Genomic DNA, 18346 nt, shown 5'->3' on the forward strand with positions numbered 1-18346 from the left:
TTTTTTTTTTTTTTTTAAAGGGACAGGGTCTTGTTCTGTTGCCCAGGCTGGATTGCAGTGGCTCAGTCTTGCAGCCTCAAGTTCCGGGCTCAAGTGATCCTCCTGTCCCAGCCTCCTGAGTAGTTGGGACTCTAAGTGCACACCATTGTGCCTGGCTAATTTTTTAGTATTTTTAAAGATGAGGGTCTCACTATGTTGCTTAGGCTGGTCTCAGACTCTTGGCTTCAAGTCATCCTCCTGCCTTGTCCTCCCCAAAGTGTTGGGATTATAGGCATGAGCTACTGTGACTGACCCAAGGCCTGAATTTTTGACGCAGGAATTTTTCAGAAGCTCTAACCAAAGCATGTCTATGGTTTTTCTTCTACAACCTGATTTGACTTTATTTATTTATTTATTTGCAGTTTTTGGCTGGGGCTGGGTTTGAACCCGCCACCTCTGGCATGTGGGGCCAGCGCCTTACTCCTTTGAGCCACAGGCGCCGCCCTACAACCTGGTTTGAAAACTACCACAGTAAGGGATCTGAAAGTACCTTTCAGGGCAACAGCGTGAGGGAGAATCATCCACACGGCACGTATTTATGGAGCACCTGCCTCATGCCAGGACTTGCATGAGATGTGAGGGGTACGGACAAGAAACAGCCACTACCCTCGGGAAGCTTGCTGTGCACTGGTGGGAAAAGACCAGAAAACTCTGACAAATGCTAGGAGAGAGAGGGTTGCACTCAGAGCCTCTAGGGAAGGAGAGAGGCTGCCCGAGGAACTGACTTCCGCTGTGGCTTCTCAGCACACTGTCTCCAGATGCCCCTCTGAGCACTGTTCTCAGGCCCTCCAGCTTCCCTGCTCTCCGACCAGCCTATCTTTAGACCACATCCAGAGGGGCCTCATCACTCCTTGCTTAAAGCTCTCCCAGGGTGTCCAGTTTTTTCTCATTTGCCTTTACAGATATTTGCTCTTTGAGAGAGGCAGTAAGTACGGAAGCAGGAAACTCATGAGTGATTAGCATTTGGTGTGCAATACACTTTGTGATCTGGAGATCAGGAGATGTGACTTTCCAGTTCTGTTTGTGTTACATTATATTAGTGACAAACCAGCTTTATATTGGAATGTATCTATCTGTATTCCAAATGCTCCCATTGAGAATAATGCTGTCCTGTGGGATGAGGGGGTGGGGCCAGCAGAAATGAAGCTCCCTGCCCCAGGCCAGGTGAGCTGACACCCAGCAAGGGTGGGAGCTGAGACCAGGCTGCAGAGCACACCCCACCACTATGCTAGCTTCTGCAGTTGGGGCATTTGGCACCAATGGAAGAGGGAAAAATTTGGCTAGAATGAACTATTCTCTCTGTAAGCAGCATGTGGAACCTCAAACCTTGATCCGCTCGTTATGATAGCTTCAAGAGACTCACGAAGGTCTGCATTAGAATCTGAGCTAGAAGACTAGATGGTACTGTGGGTATAGTACATACCGGCGCCTTCAGGAATAAAATGATAAATCTGAGATTTGTTTCAAAACAACCCAGGGTATGGGGAAGTGGGTGGGAGTGAGATTAAATAAGAATAGCCATGTGTTGGCTCGAAGCCTGTAGCTCAAGCGGCTAAGACACCAGCCACATACACCAGAGCTGGCAGATTCGAATCCGGCCAGGGCCTGCCAAATAATGACAACTACAACCAAAAAATATCTGGGCATTGTGGTGAGCGTCTGTAGTCCCAGCTACTCTGGAGGCTGAGGCAAGAGGATAGCTTAAGCCCAGGAGTTGGAAGTTGCTGTGAGCTGTGATGCCACAGCACTCTACCCAGGGCAATAGCTTGAGGCTCTGTCTAAAAACAAAAAAGGAAAAAATAAATAGCCACGTGGTGATAGAGGTTGAAGCTAGGTAGTAAGTTATTATGTTTTATATTTTACATAAAAAAGAAGAAATAGAAGACAGGTGTGGTGGCTCACTTGTAATCCTAGCACTCTGGGAGGCTGAGGCAGGTAGAGAGCCTGAGCTCAGAAGTTTGAGACTAGCCTGAGCAAGAGTGAGACCCTGTCTTTACTAAAAATAGAAAAACTAGCTGGGCATTATGGCAGGTGTCTGTAGTCCCAGCTACTCAGGAGGCTGAGACAGGAGTATTGTTTGAGGTTGCTGTGAGCTATGATGCCACAGCACTCTACCCAGGGCAACAGGACAGACTCTGTCTCAAAAAACAAAATTAAATTAATAAAAAACTTAAAAACAAATAAAACTAAAAAAAAAAGAAGAAAAATTGAGTTGGAAGCCCTGCCCAAGATACAAATAAGGTGCAAGGGGTGGAGGGGCACATTGTGAGTCGTGCTGTTCTGTGCAGACCCCAGGGCAGTGTCTATGCTACATCCTACAATGAGCCCGCAGTCACCCTTTGATAAAGCCCAGGGCCCAGACCAACTGGGTTGGTCCTGGCCCCATGCCTACCTCAAAGTCATCTGGACAGCTCCGCTTGCTGTTGTTGTTATTTAGATTTTCCCGGGTAAGCTGGGGTGGAGGCTGCCCCCACCTCCCTGCTTCTGGGCTGTCCTCCCTGTCCATCTCCTCTGCCTGAGGCAAGGAGCCACTCGGGGGTGTGGGGCTCCCGACTTCTAGTTTCTTCTTGGCATCCTTCTCACAGAGCCTGGGACCTTCCTGGGGACATCTGGCTGACCTGTGTACCTCCCCAGGCTGGGCTGCTTCCTCCAAAAGAGCATCCCTCTCAAGGTCCTGGAGCTGGACTGAGCTGGCAGTATCACCATCGAGAGAAGGCAGGAGGGGGTCTGAGAGTCTCCGGAAACAGCACGGGAGAGCAGGCCCTCCAGGGGCCCTGCTGCCTGGGAAGATGGGCTGGGCAGATTCCTCCAGGCAGGGTGCCTCGGTCTCTGGGGTGCTATCCAGGGTCTCTGGGAGGAAGTCACCGGGTCCTGCAGGGTCTTCCACAGGTGGCTGGAGGCTGCTTTCTGTTTGCTGACGCCACAGCTTGTTATGCCGCTGTTTGCTGTGGGGAGAAAGGGCAGGGAAGAGTAAGCAGAGGAGGACAGTGCCCAGAGGTCCTGAGGGGAGAGGGGTGAGCAAACAAGAGACAGCCCAAGATTGGGGCTGGTGGCAGGCTCTCACTTAGGTAAAGCCCCTCTGTCATTTGTTCCCAAGCAACACAAGGATGAGAAGAAGCACAAAGCTCGTGAATTACCACGCCTCGAGTGAGAAGACCCAGGTGACTTTCTGTGACCTGGAGACAATATGACAGCAACACAGAGGGGGTCTAGACTTGCCATCTGCATATCTGTGTGCCACCTCATTTCTGTGAACCCAGTCACTGCACTATGTTCCATCTCTCAGCTTCTCCATCTGTCAAACGAGAATAACAATCCTCTCCTGTCTACACTACAGAGAAACCACGGGGGTCGGAGCGGAGAGTAGGAGGAGCTCTACACATCAGGACGTGGCCGTGTACACACAGGAAGCATTCCAATACATCCGGGGAGAGCTCTGATAACTGGAAATATTTGTTTAGGTCAGAGGGATTACAGGTCAGTTTTTAAATGATTTCTTCTGATACTATTTTTTTGAGATGTAGCACTGTGTTACCCTCGGTCGAGTACCATAGTGTCACAGCTCACAGCAACCTCAAAATCTTGGACTCAAGTGATCCTCTTGTCTCAGCCTCTCGAGTAGCTTGGACTACAGGCGCCCACCACAACACCCAGCTATTTTTAGAGATGAGGTCTCTCTCTTGCTCAGGCTGGTCTTGAACCGGTGAGCTCAGGCACTCCACCTGCCTCAGCCTCCCAGAGTTTTAGGATTACAGGCGTGAGCCATGGAGCCTTTGATACTATTGTTTTTATAATACATTTTCAGAATACAAGGTAATAAAAGGGAAAGAGAAAGTTTACAGTCAGATAAAGTGACTAAGTCACCCCATGGACCTTAATGCCAACACCATGGGTTTGTGAGGGTTAAGAAAGAAGGAAATGCAGGCGCCTGTGGCTCAAGGAGTAGGGCGCCGGCCCCATGTGCTAGAGGTGGGGGTTGAAACCCGGCCCGGCCAAAAACTGCAAAAAAAAAAAAAAAAAAGGAAATGCAAAGGAGCAGTGGGATTGGAGAGGGAATGTCACGGAGTGTCATGGTCCTTCACTGGCTTTTGCTCCATATACTTGGTCCACTGGGCTGGGATTCAAGGTCAACACCCTGCTGCCCTGAACCTGGCCTGGATAGCCCTGGCTGGGCTGCAGAGTGCTCCCTCATCCTGAGGCCCTGCCTGGGATCTGGCCACTCTCTGGTTGACAGCAAAGAGCATAGAGATGGCCAGATTTGTTTCCAGACCCTATTTGACCTTGCCAGGGCACTCCTGCACTTCTAAACTTGGCCATGAAACTGGTGGACTTTAACTGTGGCTTTTTTCCAACACAGATCAAAAATGATCTAGGGAGGTGTTCATCTCATACTAACTGAACAAAAAAGGAATGGGGGGAAAAGTGAGTCCTAAGCTCCTGGCTTCTGATCTGAGAATTTGGGCAACTGGAATTGCAGTGGGGGCCTGGCCGGGATCACTGGAAGATACCACCACCACCCTAAGGGGGCAAGACAACCTCAGGACCTCCATGCACTGAGTGTCCCAAGGGCCCATGTACCTGAGATGTCTCTCTCCCTCCTGCTGTCCACTGACTGTGTGAATGAGTGACAAGTTAACCCATTCCTACCTCTGGAAAAGGGGGATAAGCTGGACTTTGCAGATCTTTTGTTATTTGGGGTGAGAGTGAGAGGTTTTTAAAGAAGCCATATTTCTTTATCAGCTAGGTCTGGCAAAGTATCTGTAAAGGTAAACTTGTATAGGGCTCGTGCAAACCTCAAGAAAACCCTATTGGGTAGGTATCCTCTTTTTTTTTTTCAATATATTTATTGTGGTAAAATACACATAAAATTTGCCATCTTCACCCCTTTAAGCGCACAGTTCAGTGAGATTAAATACATTCAAAATGTCCTACAACCATTACCACCATCCATCTCTAGAAGTCTTCATCTCCCAAAACAAACTGCAACTCTGTACCCATGAAACGTTAACTCCCTGTTCCCTCCTTCCTCCTTCCTCCATCCCCTGCCAGCCACCTCTCTACCTTCTCTCTCTGCAACTTTGACAACTTGAAATAATTCGAAGACTGACTTGTCTCACTCGGCATAATGTCCTCAAGATACACCCATGTTGGAGCACGTGTTGGAATCTCCTTCCTTTTTAAGGCTGAATAACATACCATGTATGGGGAGGCCACGTTTTGTTTATCCATTTGTCCATCAATGGACACCTGGGTTGCTTCCATCTTTTGGCTATCATCAATAATGCTGACATGAACACGGTGTACAGATATCTCCTTGAAACCCTACTTTCAATTCTTTTGGGGATACATGCTGAAGAAGATTTATTAGCTCATGTAATAATTCTATTTTTCATTGTTTGAGGAGCCACTGTACTGATTTTCACAGCACCTATGGCATCAATGTCCACATTAAGATGGGTATTAATCCTTAACTCAAAAGAGGAAACTGAGGCTCAGGGAGACGGATGAGCTTGCTCTAAGTGCCCAGCTCATCTGGTGGCACTGGTACGGTGCTCGGGCTTGTCCGACCCCAGAGCCTGTGTACAAGGCTCTGCGCTAAGCAGATACCCAGGAAATGGGACAGACACATGCCCCTATCGCACACACAAGACTCACCCTGGATTACAAGTTAGGCACGGCTCCCTCCAGCAGCAGAATCAGCTTTATGTGTGTGCCAACAAAATCAAAACAGATCCCTCCTGGAAAGGACTAATCAAAGCCCAAACAATAGTTGTTTTTCTCAAATCAGCTCCCCTGAGAGGCGGGATTTTGGCTGCGGAAGCTGCTGCCAAGGCCGAATGGGAAAGCATTCAGATCCTGATGGCGGCCCAGCTGGCTTGGACACAAGGGCTGCCGAGGCTCAGCCGGCCACCCCCCCAACCCTGTGCAGGCTGGGACCCACCTTGCGTCCAAGATGCCTTCATACTCTGACAGCTGCCTCATGAAGCCTGCATTGGGTCGTGTGATGCTGCGCTTTTGCTTCACGTAATTGTAGGCCTTTTCGAGAGGCCAGCCAAATTCCTTCATGGCATAGGCTATGACTGTGGAGGCAGATCGGCTGACGCCCATCTTGCAATGTACCAGGCACTTAGAATGGTTCTTCCTGCAGGCAAGGGGGACGGCAGAGGGGGAGAAAGAGTTAAAAAGTTTCAGTAACTTCATTCTATCAGGTCTTACTCAACTGATTTTTTTAAACCCTAAAGTTATCTCAAGGCCTAAATCCTCCAGTGTCCTAATGTTTACGTGTCTACACACCCTCTAAAGGAAATACCTCCACTGCAAAATCAATTAGCACACAATGGGAACTCAAGATAAATCTGCTCTGCCCTGCCAAGATTTGCAAGAGTTCCAAAATGTGACTGCTTTCAGTGAGAATCTCCCCACATGGCTGTCACAGGCGAGGTGACCAAAAAAACCCTTTTACCGGGAAGCCACTGGGCAGCCAAAGGGATTTCTGCAAAAGCTACTCAACTGCTATGGCAGACAGAGATGGTGAATGAGTTACTGTAGAAAAATGAGGTCAGCAGACTGAAACCTTGCAAGGCTCTGGGGAAGAGCAAGATCCTCGTCAGAGAGGAGGGCCAGGGAGCAGGAGTGAGGACAGTCAGAGAGACAGAGCCAGGGGAGGAAGATGAAGCTGAACTACTATTTGTAAGGAGGCAGGACTGGCCCAGGTGGGGCTGATTTGGCAGATCGGCAAGGTCAGGGGAATGTGTTTGTCTAAATTATGTTTGCTCAAGAATGTGATGGAATGCTGGGCTGCTAAAGGCAACACCTGCAAAACTTTATTTGTACAGAAGGCAGACCCACCAGGTAGGAGCAGGCTCCAGCTTCCTAGACCCCATTACAATTCCTCTCCAAACCTCAGTGTCTCTTTTTATTTTTTAAGTAATGGTCTGAAGTCTCCCTCCAGAGTGTCCCAAGTCTGTGAACTAAAATAAAATATTAAAGTCCCCCCCAGCCCCTAGCAACTGGACTGGACCCCCCTCTTGGCCAACGGGATCCCTAGAACTGTGTTGCTAGCCATGAGAAAAGAGATCAAACATGCCTCATCATGTCCCCCTTCCTTCTTGGAGCTGTCCTCTGAGACTCATTAACAGACCCAAGGCTACACAAGACCTACCTGCAAGTTCTCAATATACAAGACACACCCCCTTGGGTCTGGGTATATGTGTCCTATAATTGTCTCTGATTAACAGACCCTCATCTTAACTCAGCATTCCTTTTCGCTGACTCTTGGTCTATTACAGCCTAACACAGCCAACTGTCAACCACAGAATTCTTAAACTCATCTATAATCTGTGGGCCTCCCCTACCTTGATTTGAGATGTCCCACCTTTTTGGGCCAAACCAATGTATACCTTCTTCAGATTGATTTACAACTTTCCCAGTAATTCCTGTTTTCCACTATAAAACCAAACTATAACCCCACCACTGTGAGAGTCCATTTGCTCCAGGCTTCTTGGGTGTGGCTCTGGGTCATGGTTCTCAAATATGGCTCAGAATAAACCTCTTTAAATTATTTACAGAGTATGGCTTCTTTTCCATGGACAAATCTGTCCCCCAGGAACTGGAGAGAACCAAGACTTGGTAAGAACACTTTACCACCTTACAGAGCTTTGACCCAGGGAGACACAAAGCAGAAGAGGATGTTTCTCTTGACAGGCTCCCAAAGGTGGTCTCTCTTTCTGTTCTTGACTTCAGTAAGGCACAGTTCCGCAGGAGAATAAAATGAGAACAAATGACGGATGGGACCAGCGATGGTGGACCCAGGGGCAGTGGGCTGGCCATAGCCTCTGAAGGGCTGTCCTGTCCCATGGGACACTAACTTGAGGACAGAAGATGGGTGTGTCCTTTGGGGAGGTAGTCCCAAAGGCATTCTGAACCTGGACTTCCTTCAGCTCAGCAACTGCCAGGGGCAGAGCTCCTAAGAGTGTCCACTGGGTATCCGTGCCGGGAACCAGTGCCAATGACAACTGGGGTCAAATGTCACAATCATGGGCAGGTGGAAGAGAGTCAGCTTATGAGGGCCTCTACCTGGAGAGGACTGACAAATTTTCCACTTTGATGTTTGGGGTCCTGTGGCTAAAAATCAAAGGTCCATTGGACATCTAAGCCCCCTTAAGTCAGCCACAGTCTGTGTCTGGAATTGCCATCAGTTCCTGCCTACCCGGCATCTGCCGCTCGGTTTCTTCCTCTGGCTGGCTTCCCCGCCCACTTACTTTGCTTTGTTTATAAAATGATATGCTTCATTCCAGTGGGCAAGAAGATCTGTTGTCTCTTCATCATAGACTCGGATGTTATGATATGCAAATAAGCCAGGGAAAAAATTATCTATTTCTCTAGTAACATTTAAAATGTAGTCAACCCTGCAGTGAGAAAAAAAAAAAAAAGACAACAAATTTGGAGAATAACAAAATAATGAAAAACTGGCAGAGAAAAAAATTAAATATGCATTAATAAAGGATAACATATTTATGGTGGGACTTTTGTTTTTCCTTAATAGTAATTTTCTTTGTATTCCCTAAATGTCCTCTGTATGATGAGGATATTTTAGTTACACCAAAAAAAACAGACTTGTTCAAAGCACTCTGGAAATTAAATATATGTATTACTTAAGTACATTTTTAAACTCCTTAAGGTGTTAACATTTATAAATATTTTGAGTAAACTTTTTTTTAAAAAAAGATCTCCCACTTGAAATAGTTAAAAAAGCAGAATGTATCTGTTATTCATATCCTTGGGAATTGCCTTATAAATCCTTTTTGAAACATGGCAAGATATAAATAAGTATTTCAGAGGGTCTTTTGACCCAGGTAGTTCACTAAACTTAATCAATACTTTTATTTCTGGAAGACTAAAATAATTTCAGGAGTCAGAAAGTATCTCAAATAGGTTTCCTAAGAGAATACTTACACATGCTTTTTAAAAAGTACCTTTAAAAGTCACTAATTTATTCCCAGCAAGATGGAAAGCAGAGGATCACCCTACATGTTCAGAATGCTTTCTCCTGGAGGAGGAATACGTCTTAACCAGTAGTTCTAAGGATGTATTTTAAGATTTGTTTAGTCTTGATTTTTAAATGTAGCAATTCAAGAATGCCATCATGTCAGACCCACAGAATGGTGATTTTGTGGCTGTGTTATTTAAAAAAAAAAAAAAAAAAAATCCAGGCATCTGTTCTTAAAGGTCTCTAGATTTAAAACATTTTTCATTCCTGCTGCTAAGCATTTCTCAGACTAAGACAGGCATAAGCTTCTGGCCAACACTGGGTACTTAGTTCAAGAATCCTACTAGGTCCAATAGGAAAATCTCAGAAAGAGCCAGGAGCAGTCTGGGGATCAGTGCTGCTGACCAGCAAAACTGAGAGAGATCTCTGTATCTACACTGGGACTCTTGGCAACTCTGCAGGGCAGTGAGGCGGTGGGAGGGAGCTCAGAGCCTCATCAGCATCCATTCTGTCCTAGCCCTTGTGAGTGTGGTTTAGATACATTCTCCTGGACACACACAGTCACGGGAGACTCCAGTAAAATCTAAAGTCCATGAATTATTCAGGACGTGTTCTTCTGAAGCACATCTGTTTAGATATGCAAATTGGCCCCAGCAGCCACTTCAGAGACCAGGGTGCAGGCAATGACAGGCGGGCACCCCAAAGTCTCACTCTTGATGGCAGCAGGAAGAGTTTCTAAGCTGCCTGGAAGGACAGGGAAAGACAAGGGGAGGAGACTCACCCTGAGCCCTGCAGTTCTTCCAGATTGGATGCATTCCATTCAGAGCCCTGGGAGACAGATCACACAAACCCCCATGAGTGTCACATGTCAGCCTCAGAGCTGCTTAAGGGATGCAGTTTGCCCCAGCCCTGGTAGTAAGGCCTTATTTCAGGGACCCTTGGCCTCGGAGAACAACAAGAACCCTGTGGCTGATATTCAGGAAGGTTCTTGAGTACTCACAGTATGGGCAATGTGTGCGATGTGCACGGGGGCTGGAGAGAGTGGGGAGCCAGGGCCCTCACTGACCCCTTGGCCTTAGGTAAAGAACAAGTCCAGGAAAACCTGCTCCCTCCCCTCAGCTTACTCCTTTCCTAAGATTGCAGTGGGATCCCATAATCAGAGGCATTGACCTGCAACCTCCCATCTCTGGAAAGGACATTCACACACCACTAATAAAACAAAAAAATCCTTCTACCTTTTTTGGGAAGTATTCTGGTGATGCTGAAAAAGTTCCCACCCTGTGACCCAGTAATTTGAATTATAAAAAGTTATCCTGAGGAAATAATAATTCACACAGAGATTGAGGTATGAGGATATTTAAGGCTATTTATAAAACAGTGGAAAGAACCCAAAGGTCAAATGGGAAGAAATTAGTAAATAAATGATGATGGAGCCTCATGAAGGAGCCATTAAAACCCATCATGTTTTTGGAGAATATTTAATGACACAGGAAAACACCATATAAGGAAACAGAACTTTAAAAGAAAGCAGGATAAAAAACTGTATAAGCATAAGCTGTATGATCCTCTTGTTTTCTTTGTATTTATCTATCTATCTATGAGTAAAGCAGAATTTAACTCTGCTAGAGTGCAGTGGTGTCACAGCTCACAGCAACCTCAAACTCCTGGGCTCAAGTGATCCTCTTGCTTCAGCCTCCTGAGTAGCTGGGACTACAGCTATGTGCCACCACACCTAGATAATATTTTTATTTTTGGTAGACACACAAGGTCTAGCTCTTGATCAGGCTGGTCTTGAACTCCTGACCTCAAGTGATCCACCTGTCCCAGCCTCCCAGAATGCTAGGATTACAGGCATGAGCCACCATGCCTGGCCTCTTCTTTTTTTCTTTTTAAAGAAGCTATATATATAATATTTAAAAACCAAAGAAAAAAACTGAAGATGGGAAAATAAATAAACCAAAATATCTACATTGACTACCTCTGGATTTGTGAGATTGGGAATGTTTTCTTTTTCTTCAGATTTATTTATATTTCCAAACTTTCTGTTGTACAATGTTTTAATCTGATACTTAAAAAAACAGTGTAACAAACCAAGCTTCCATTCTTAAGCATTCAAAGAACATGGAAGGGAAGGGAAAGGAAAAATAATCACATTGCTCTTAGGAAACGCAAAGGACACAGTCACAAAGAGCAAAAGAATCCATCTTACTCTCCCTGCAAACTTCCTCTCTCAAGTTCCCAAGAGGGCAAACGTCTCAGGACCCAGGGGCTGCAGGGCCCCAGTTGAGCTGGCAATGTGCAGTGCTAGCTGAATTTTTATATTTGAGGGAGAGGCTCAAACAAAAATTCCTTTAGTATCTCTCATGGAAAAAGTGACACAAAGCACCAAAACCACACCAAAAAAATAACGAAAGCTCCACGGAGGCTGTGAGCGTCCTCTGGCCGTGATCACCACCTAGTGGGGAAAGACAGGATGAAGGTGCCTTCTGTTCCCTTTTCCCTGGGACATCAATCCGCTTCCCAGGAAGATTAGTGCCCAGTACCGCCCAGATAGCTTTGCAGATATAGTCTTCAAATCTACACATTTATATATAAGTTTCAATGTGTAAATATGACATCTATATAGATTTATACAAATACATTTAAAAATATGTATCTCTGTATCTCCTCAGGGTGCCAAAAGAATATGTATACACATTTTAAGAAAGGAAAACTATGGCTTGGTGCCTGTGGCTCAAGTGGCTAAGGTGCCAGCCACATACACCTAAGGTGGTGGGTTCGAATCCAGCCCGGGCCCACCAAACAACAATGGCTGCAACCAAAAAAAAAAAAAAAATAGCCGGGCGTTGTGGCACGTGCCTGTGGTCCCAGCTACTTGGGAGGCGGAGGCAGGAGACTCACTTGAGCCCAGGAGTTGGAGGTTGCTGGGAGCTGTGATGCCACTGCACTATACTAAATGTGTAATACTCAGTATATACCGATAGTAAAAGATGAATACAAGTCACGCCAAGCGCCTCCTACAATTGCAGAAGTCAAACATGTCGCGAGTATTACACATTCAATGGAGTTTTTTCTTTTAATTAATTAATCTTTTTTTTTTTTTTGAGATTCTGTCTCACTCTGTTGCCCTGGAGTCATAGCTCACAGCAACCTCAAACTCTTGGACTTAAGTGATCCTCTCGCCTCAGTCTCCCGAGTACCAGGGACTACAGGCACTTGCCGTGACACCTGGTTAGTTTTTCTACTTTTAGTAGAGACAGGGTCTCACCCTTACTCAGGCTGGTCTTTAATTCATGAACTCAAGCAAGCACCCATGTTGGCCTCATAGACTTCTAGGATTACAGGTATAAGCCACCATGCCTGGCTGAGTTCTTCCTCTCTTAAAATGTGTGTATGTTTGCCACGCGTGGCGGTATATGCCTGTAGTCCCAGCTACTGGGGAGGCTGAGACAGGGCGATCACTTGAGTCCAAGAGTTCTGGGCTGTAGTGTGCTATGCCAAACAGGTGTCCGCACTAAATTCAACATCAATATGGTGACCTCCCAGGAGCAGGGGACCACCGGGTGGGTTGCCTAAAGAGGGATGAACTGGCCCAGGTCGGAAACAGAGCAGGTCAAAGCTTCCGTGATGATCAGGAGTGGGATCGTGCCTGTAAATAGCCACGGCACTCCAGCCTGGGTACCTTAGTGAGACCCCGTCTCAAAAAAAAAGAAAAATATGTGTGGATGCTTTTTGGCACCCTGTGTATATACTATCACAACGCAGACATGACGGAGAACTCGATTTCCCCCAGGCAGAAAACAAAGTTGTTTGCGTCTCTAGCAGCACATACGCTTTCTCAGTATGCCTGGAAGCACCTTCTCTAACACTGGTCATCATTTATTAGCACCCCCAGAAACCACACTAGACGCTTTCAATACGCATTTTCTTCCTTTCCCCACTTCTGGCACGTACACTACGTTGCCCGTTGCCCAGGATGGCCTCAAACACCTTGGTTCAGTGATTACCGGAAGTAGCTGAGACTATAGGTTTATACTGAGCCCTCTTGTATTTTATCTAATCCTCATAATCATCCCACGGGGTACAGAGTGAAGGAAAAAAAAAACAAAACAGCAACAAAGTGGCTTTTAGCCAGTGAGGCCGAGGAGTGGGAACCGGAGCCCTTATGGGTAGATTTTCATCCCACATGCAGCCTCTCTAATTTTAGGGACGTGTCTTTCTCTATAGTCTCTCTGACTTTGAAAACCTGCCAGTTGCCTTCTATGGAGATTCATGGCATTGAGACAGTCTGAGCCAGCCATGGAGGCGCAGGCAGTCAGGGCAATCTACCCAAAGCTACCCAGACCAGGGCGTGTTCTTTCTTCCAGTGGGCTCTGGGAGCAGGCCCTGGGAGGAGCTGTCTGGACACGCTCAGTTGTGTGATCTGTCTTCCCTGCTGTTTCTCATGTCCCAGGCTGCCCAGGCATAACTCTGGGGTTTGGTGAGTAGTATGTTTCCTTTAGTAATTGGGGGTTTTGAGCCCGTATACCATTTGGAGATAAGTTGAGAGGGCCTGCGTGTTAGTGACTGAAGAAGACAAAGGGTTGGAGAGTTTGAAACCACTTGCCAGCTGTTTGTGCCAACACCTCCCAAACAACTCCCCACAGCTCAGCTGAGAGCCACATCTCAAACATCTGGCTTCAGAGCAGACCAGCAGTCTACAGGCCACAGAACGGGCCAAAGAACTTTGGGAGTTGCCGTCAGTCAGGATGGAGGCTCCAGTAAGTCAAGTTTTTCATCTGCTTTTTCTCTCTGACTTACTGTAAGCACCAAACAATCAAAGTCTGATTTATGTCCCCCAAACCAGATCCCGCCATGGCTGTGCCCTTACGAGATAAAGATGATCGAAGATAAGGGAGGGCTTGTCCATCTGTCCCAAGATAAGGAGCATCTCGTTGTCTATGAATTCCTTAAATTCTTTCAAGTTACAGTTCATCTGCTTCTCTAATTCATTACGGATCTGCAGAGTGGAAAATATTAGGAAAAGTCATTTGTTAAAGACACCAGTTGTCCACCCCCAAAGAATTAAAAGTTACAATAGGAACGGTGGCTGTTTCCATAAAAGGTAGGTATCTTTCCCCTCAGAATAATACATTTAGATACATGTAGCACACATGCGTGGGTGGCAGGAATGCAGGTTACTCAGCCTAAAAGTAAATCCAACTGGGGAGAGTTTATTATTTCAAACACGGTATCTGATTTCCATGTGATCTTTTCTACTGAGTTTAAAGCACTTTTACAATTACATGTCAAATACCTCGCAGAATTTAAAATCAGTTTCATCTTACTTGGGAAGGTATCACAATATGATTTTTAAAAGTATATTAATTAATAAAAAGTTTACAGTTTATTGACTTTTAAAAACAGCAGTTTCAACCTCTTCTTAGATCTACTTTGAGTTCTCAGTATAATTCACTGCATTCCTTAAACACAAAGCCACAAAAAAGAGAAAATAAGTCATTCAGGAAAACATTAAAAGGCAAAGATGGCTCAGTGCCTATGGCTCAAGTGGCTAAGGCGCCAGCCACGTACACCTAAGGTGGTGGGTTCAAATCCAGCCCAAACCCGCCAAACAACAATGACGACTGCAACCAAAAAATAGCCAGGCATTGTGGCAAGCGCCTGTGGTCCCAGCTACTTGGGAGGCTGAGGCAAGAGACTTGCTTGAGCCCAGGAGTTGGAGGTTGCTGTGAGCTGTAATGCCACGGCACTCTACCCAGGGGGACAGCTTGAGGCTCTGTCTCAAAAAAAAAAAAAAAGGCAAAGACAAGGTAATCTAGAATTGACAACTTGCCAGTCAGTCATAATCCAGGAGAGAAATAAGTTTGCCATCTCTCATGCAGACCACACAGCAACGTGGGGCCTAAGACAGAGAGGGTGTGAACAGATCAAGGCTTATGGGCGCCGTCCACGGACCTCATGCAATTGCCACCGAAGGTCCTAAAGGTGAGGCTTGAGAGGTCAGGAAATTGGCCCAATATCTCAAAACTGGGAAAGGGCAGATTTAGAATCAGACTAGAATCTGACTCTAAGGTCTATCTGTGCTCTTTCCACTAAGCCCTGCTGTCACTGAAGAACGAGGAGGAAAAATGCCTGTGAGAGCTGAGGAGCAGATGGGTCAAGACAGCCAGGTGCCAGGCCAAGACAAACGAACACCCTGGGATCCCGGCCTGCTAAGCAGGGGTGCATTCCCTTACTTCTTTGGAGGTCACGTTTTCTAGATCCTGGCTCATCATGATGCTTCGGAGTTTGGCTTTGATGAGGCGCTCAGTCCTTTCCCCTTCAGTTGGCCTGGAAAGAAACGATGCTTAGGAAAGCACAGAACTCTAGGAAGCCTGGGGTCAGAGGTTACAGAAACACCAGACGCTCCTGGGTCTAATAAACAGAACACGGCTTGGCACAGAGAGCTTGCTTCTCAGTGCGTGTTCTCGGGGGCAGCAAGAGGTACGTGGACAACCTGCCCCAGCCTCAGAGGTCCCAGGGGACACAAGGGAGCAGACAGCAGATCAGGCAGACAGAGGACAGTTTGGAATCTCACTGCTGCTTCAGTCCCTGCAATGTCAGACATTTCTCAGTGCAAGACACTGGAGTTGCCAGCACGATGTCCCCTCCCTGCTGGGCCCTTCAGTGTCTGTCTGAATACATCTGGGTGTGAGGACCTCACTGTGCCCTGAGGTAGCCTGGCCCAGCTGTGGCCAGCTCCCATCATCTTCTTCTTATACAAAATCAAAATGTATCTCCTTGTAACTTCTGTGCACCAGCCCTACTTGGAATTCTAGGTGTCACACTGGACAGGGTGAGCTTTCTTTCCCATGATGACCTTTCAAATAATTTGAAGGCTATCAAATAATTTTTCAAACAATTTGAAGGCACCTATCATTTTTCCCCAGTCTGTCTCATGATTTCTTTGAGGCCTCACATGATGTGGCTTCTAATCATTTTGACCAATGCCCTCTGGACACACAGTAGTGTGTCTACAGCCCTCTTAAACTCTGCAGTATCCCAGCAGAACATAAAGCCCTGGGATCTAAGCACAGGTCACATTTATAATTCTCCTAAGAGCAGAGCAGGAAACTTGGGGAATTAACTCTCTGGCCAGACTGCAGAGCACTGTGAGGAACTGGTGACATACAGGGCCACGAACTCCTTCGAGAATCGAGGGAAGTTATGGATCTGTTCCCCATTCACCAAATTCGTCTATAATTTTTTAGGGGTAGACGGTGATCATAGAGCCCAGGCGCAGAGAGGCAGGTGCCTGAGGGGTGTGATTGGGCTTCCCCAGGGAGGGGGTGCTACGTACTTGTCCACAAACAGTGCTGGGGAGTCGGGCCGCGTGGACTCCAGGTCCTGCATGGCGTTCCACTCGTTGATACAGCTCTGCTCAGAGCTGATACAGCTCTCATAGTAGGTGGCCCAGATGAGAGCCACGCCGCCGGGGAAGTAGTTGTGTCTTCGTGCCACCTCACAGGCCTTATGAAGCACCTGCAGGGCAGACCTGGGTGAGGAGGGGAGAGGGTCAGGCCTAGGGGGGCATGAGAAGGGCTAGGGTGTCTCCTGCAAACAAGCGTTTCAGACAGGGCCTGGGAAGGGCAGTTCCTACGGGACACCCCCCTGGAGCTGTGCTCATAGGTGAGGGTTTGTGGGGGACACACAGCAGCCTGAAACCCTGTGACACGGTCACCGACAGAGTCTAAGAGTAGACAGAACATCCCTCAACATTTCTCAAAAGGAGAAGAAAAACAACAGACTTCGTTACTCTTCCATCAGTCAGCTCTAAAGAACTATGGTTTGCTTCTGAAGTAGGGGTAACCTTGCCCACAATCGCACCACAATTAAGCCTCGCAGCTGGAAGGGAAAGTCTTTGATACGTTACAGAGACATCTGACTGCATTCCAAATATTTACATTTCTGTCTATTCCCCAGTCAACATTGTATTGTAATAGCTTAGATTTCTTAAGGAAATGAGTTTTAAACATTAAAAATTGTTTTTAATACAGAAACTAAAGAAGAGGTTTGGGGTAAACAAAATGGGGCAGAAGAAACGATATTAAAAACATACACATTTTATTTAGTCACCCTCTTTTACTTCTTATCAAATTTCTCAGTGAATGGCACAAACGAGTTATCAATAAAGGGCGGAAGAGTGGCGCCTCGGAATGGAGGAGGCACTCAGAGGACGGCTCCGCAGTGGCAGGAACAACACTGCAACCCACCTCCCTTTCCCCAACTGCATGCTTCTGTCCCATCTCCAGTCTGGCTCAGGGAACCTACTCGAGCTGAACGTTTGCTAAATTTAGTTCTTGTTCCGAACTTTCTGGAAAAACATGTGGGCCTATTTTTTACTTGCCTAGAGAGAAGAAAGAGACAACAAATTATCCAGGGACACAGAGGAACATCTGGGACATCTATCGGTTCATGTTCCAGAATTGACGACTTCATGATTTTCCCCCAAATGATCCTGAACTGACTGCAGCACAGAGTTAACAGAAGAGGTTAAAAGAAGCACAATGTTGACTTGTGGCCCTTGGAGAATTCTGCATAACTGTCACTGTCCCAGAAAAAAAGCATCATTACTTTGAGACCCTGGGCAGAACCCTTCTCATCTGGAGGTACTGACTCTCTCCTGAGTTTTTCCCAGATACTTTGAGAGAGACTATCACGTTGAGTTTGCTGCCTGGGCAACCTGTGCAACCCTCCGAGGAGGAAGAAGGCTCCAAGAGACACTGTAGATGTGACACTGTAGATGTGACAGTCACCCCATGCAGCCTTCACCTACATCATTCCAAAAGCAGTGTCCCAGGGGAAGGCTACCCTTACCCAGGCCCCTGGGACCCTGACGCCTACACCCTGTGAGAACACTCTCCCCCACTCCTGGGACCTCGTCCATACGTTTGTGGTCACTTCCTTCAATGGACTGTAAACCCCACCAAGACAGATGTTTGATGGCTCCCTGCATGGTGGGCACCTAGCAAAGGGCCATTCGTCTCACTGAACAAACTGAGCACCTACTAGGTACCAGGTACAATGAACAGACAAATTTATGCTGGAGTGAGGCTCTGTCAGCAGGAGCTAGACATCTATAAAAACACACCTTCAACAATAAACAAATAACCCCCTTAGAAATGGGTAAAGGACTTGAATAGACATTTCTCCAAAGAAGACAAATAAATGGCCAATAAGCACATGAAAAAAATCCTCACCATGAACAGTCACTAGGGAAATGTAAATCAAACCACAGTGAGATATCATTTCATATCCATTAAGATGATTATTAAAAAA

At 46.6% G+C, this 18346-nt stretch overlaps 1 protein-coding gene across 1 annotated transcript in view; it reads right to left on the reverse strand.

Annotated features, from left to right (window-relative positions):
* SSH1 (slingshot protein phosphatase 1) overlaps window positions 1-18346 on the reverse strand; it is a 67101-nt gene that overhangs the window by 4411 nt on the left and 44344 nt on the right. Inside the window, exons 8-14 of the mRNA XM_003789885.2 lie at window positions 16368-16562; window positions 15265-15358; window positions 13899-14027; window positions 9810-9856; window positions 8301-8447; window positions 5981-6181; window positions 2432-2984 (exon numbers count right to left, since the gene is read on the reverse strand). Coding sequence (XP_003789933.1) covers window positions 2432-2984; window positions 5981-6181; window positions 8301-8447; window positions 9810-9856; window positions 13899-14027; window positions 15265-15358; window positions 16368-16562 — 1366 coding nt within the window. The remainder of the gene's footprint in view (window positions 1-2431; window positions 2985-5980; window positions 6182-8300; window positions 8448-9809; window positions 9857-13898; window positions 14028-15264; window positions 15359-16367; window positions 16563-18346) is intronic.

The sequence above is a fragment of the Otolemur garnettii genome, unplaced genomic scaffold (genome assembly GCF_000181295.1).
Source record: "Otolemur garnettii isolate 467f Iridium unplaced genomic scaffold, OtoGar3 scaffold00038, whole genome shotgun sequence".
NCBI lineage: Eukaryota > Metazoa > Chordata > Mammalia > Primates > Galagidae > Otolemur > Otolemur garnettii.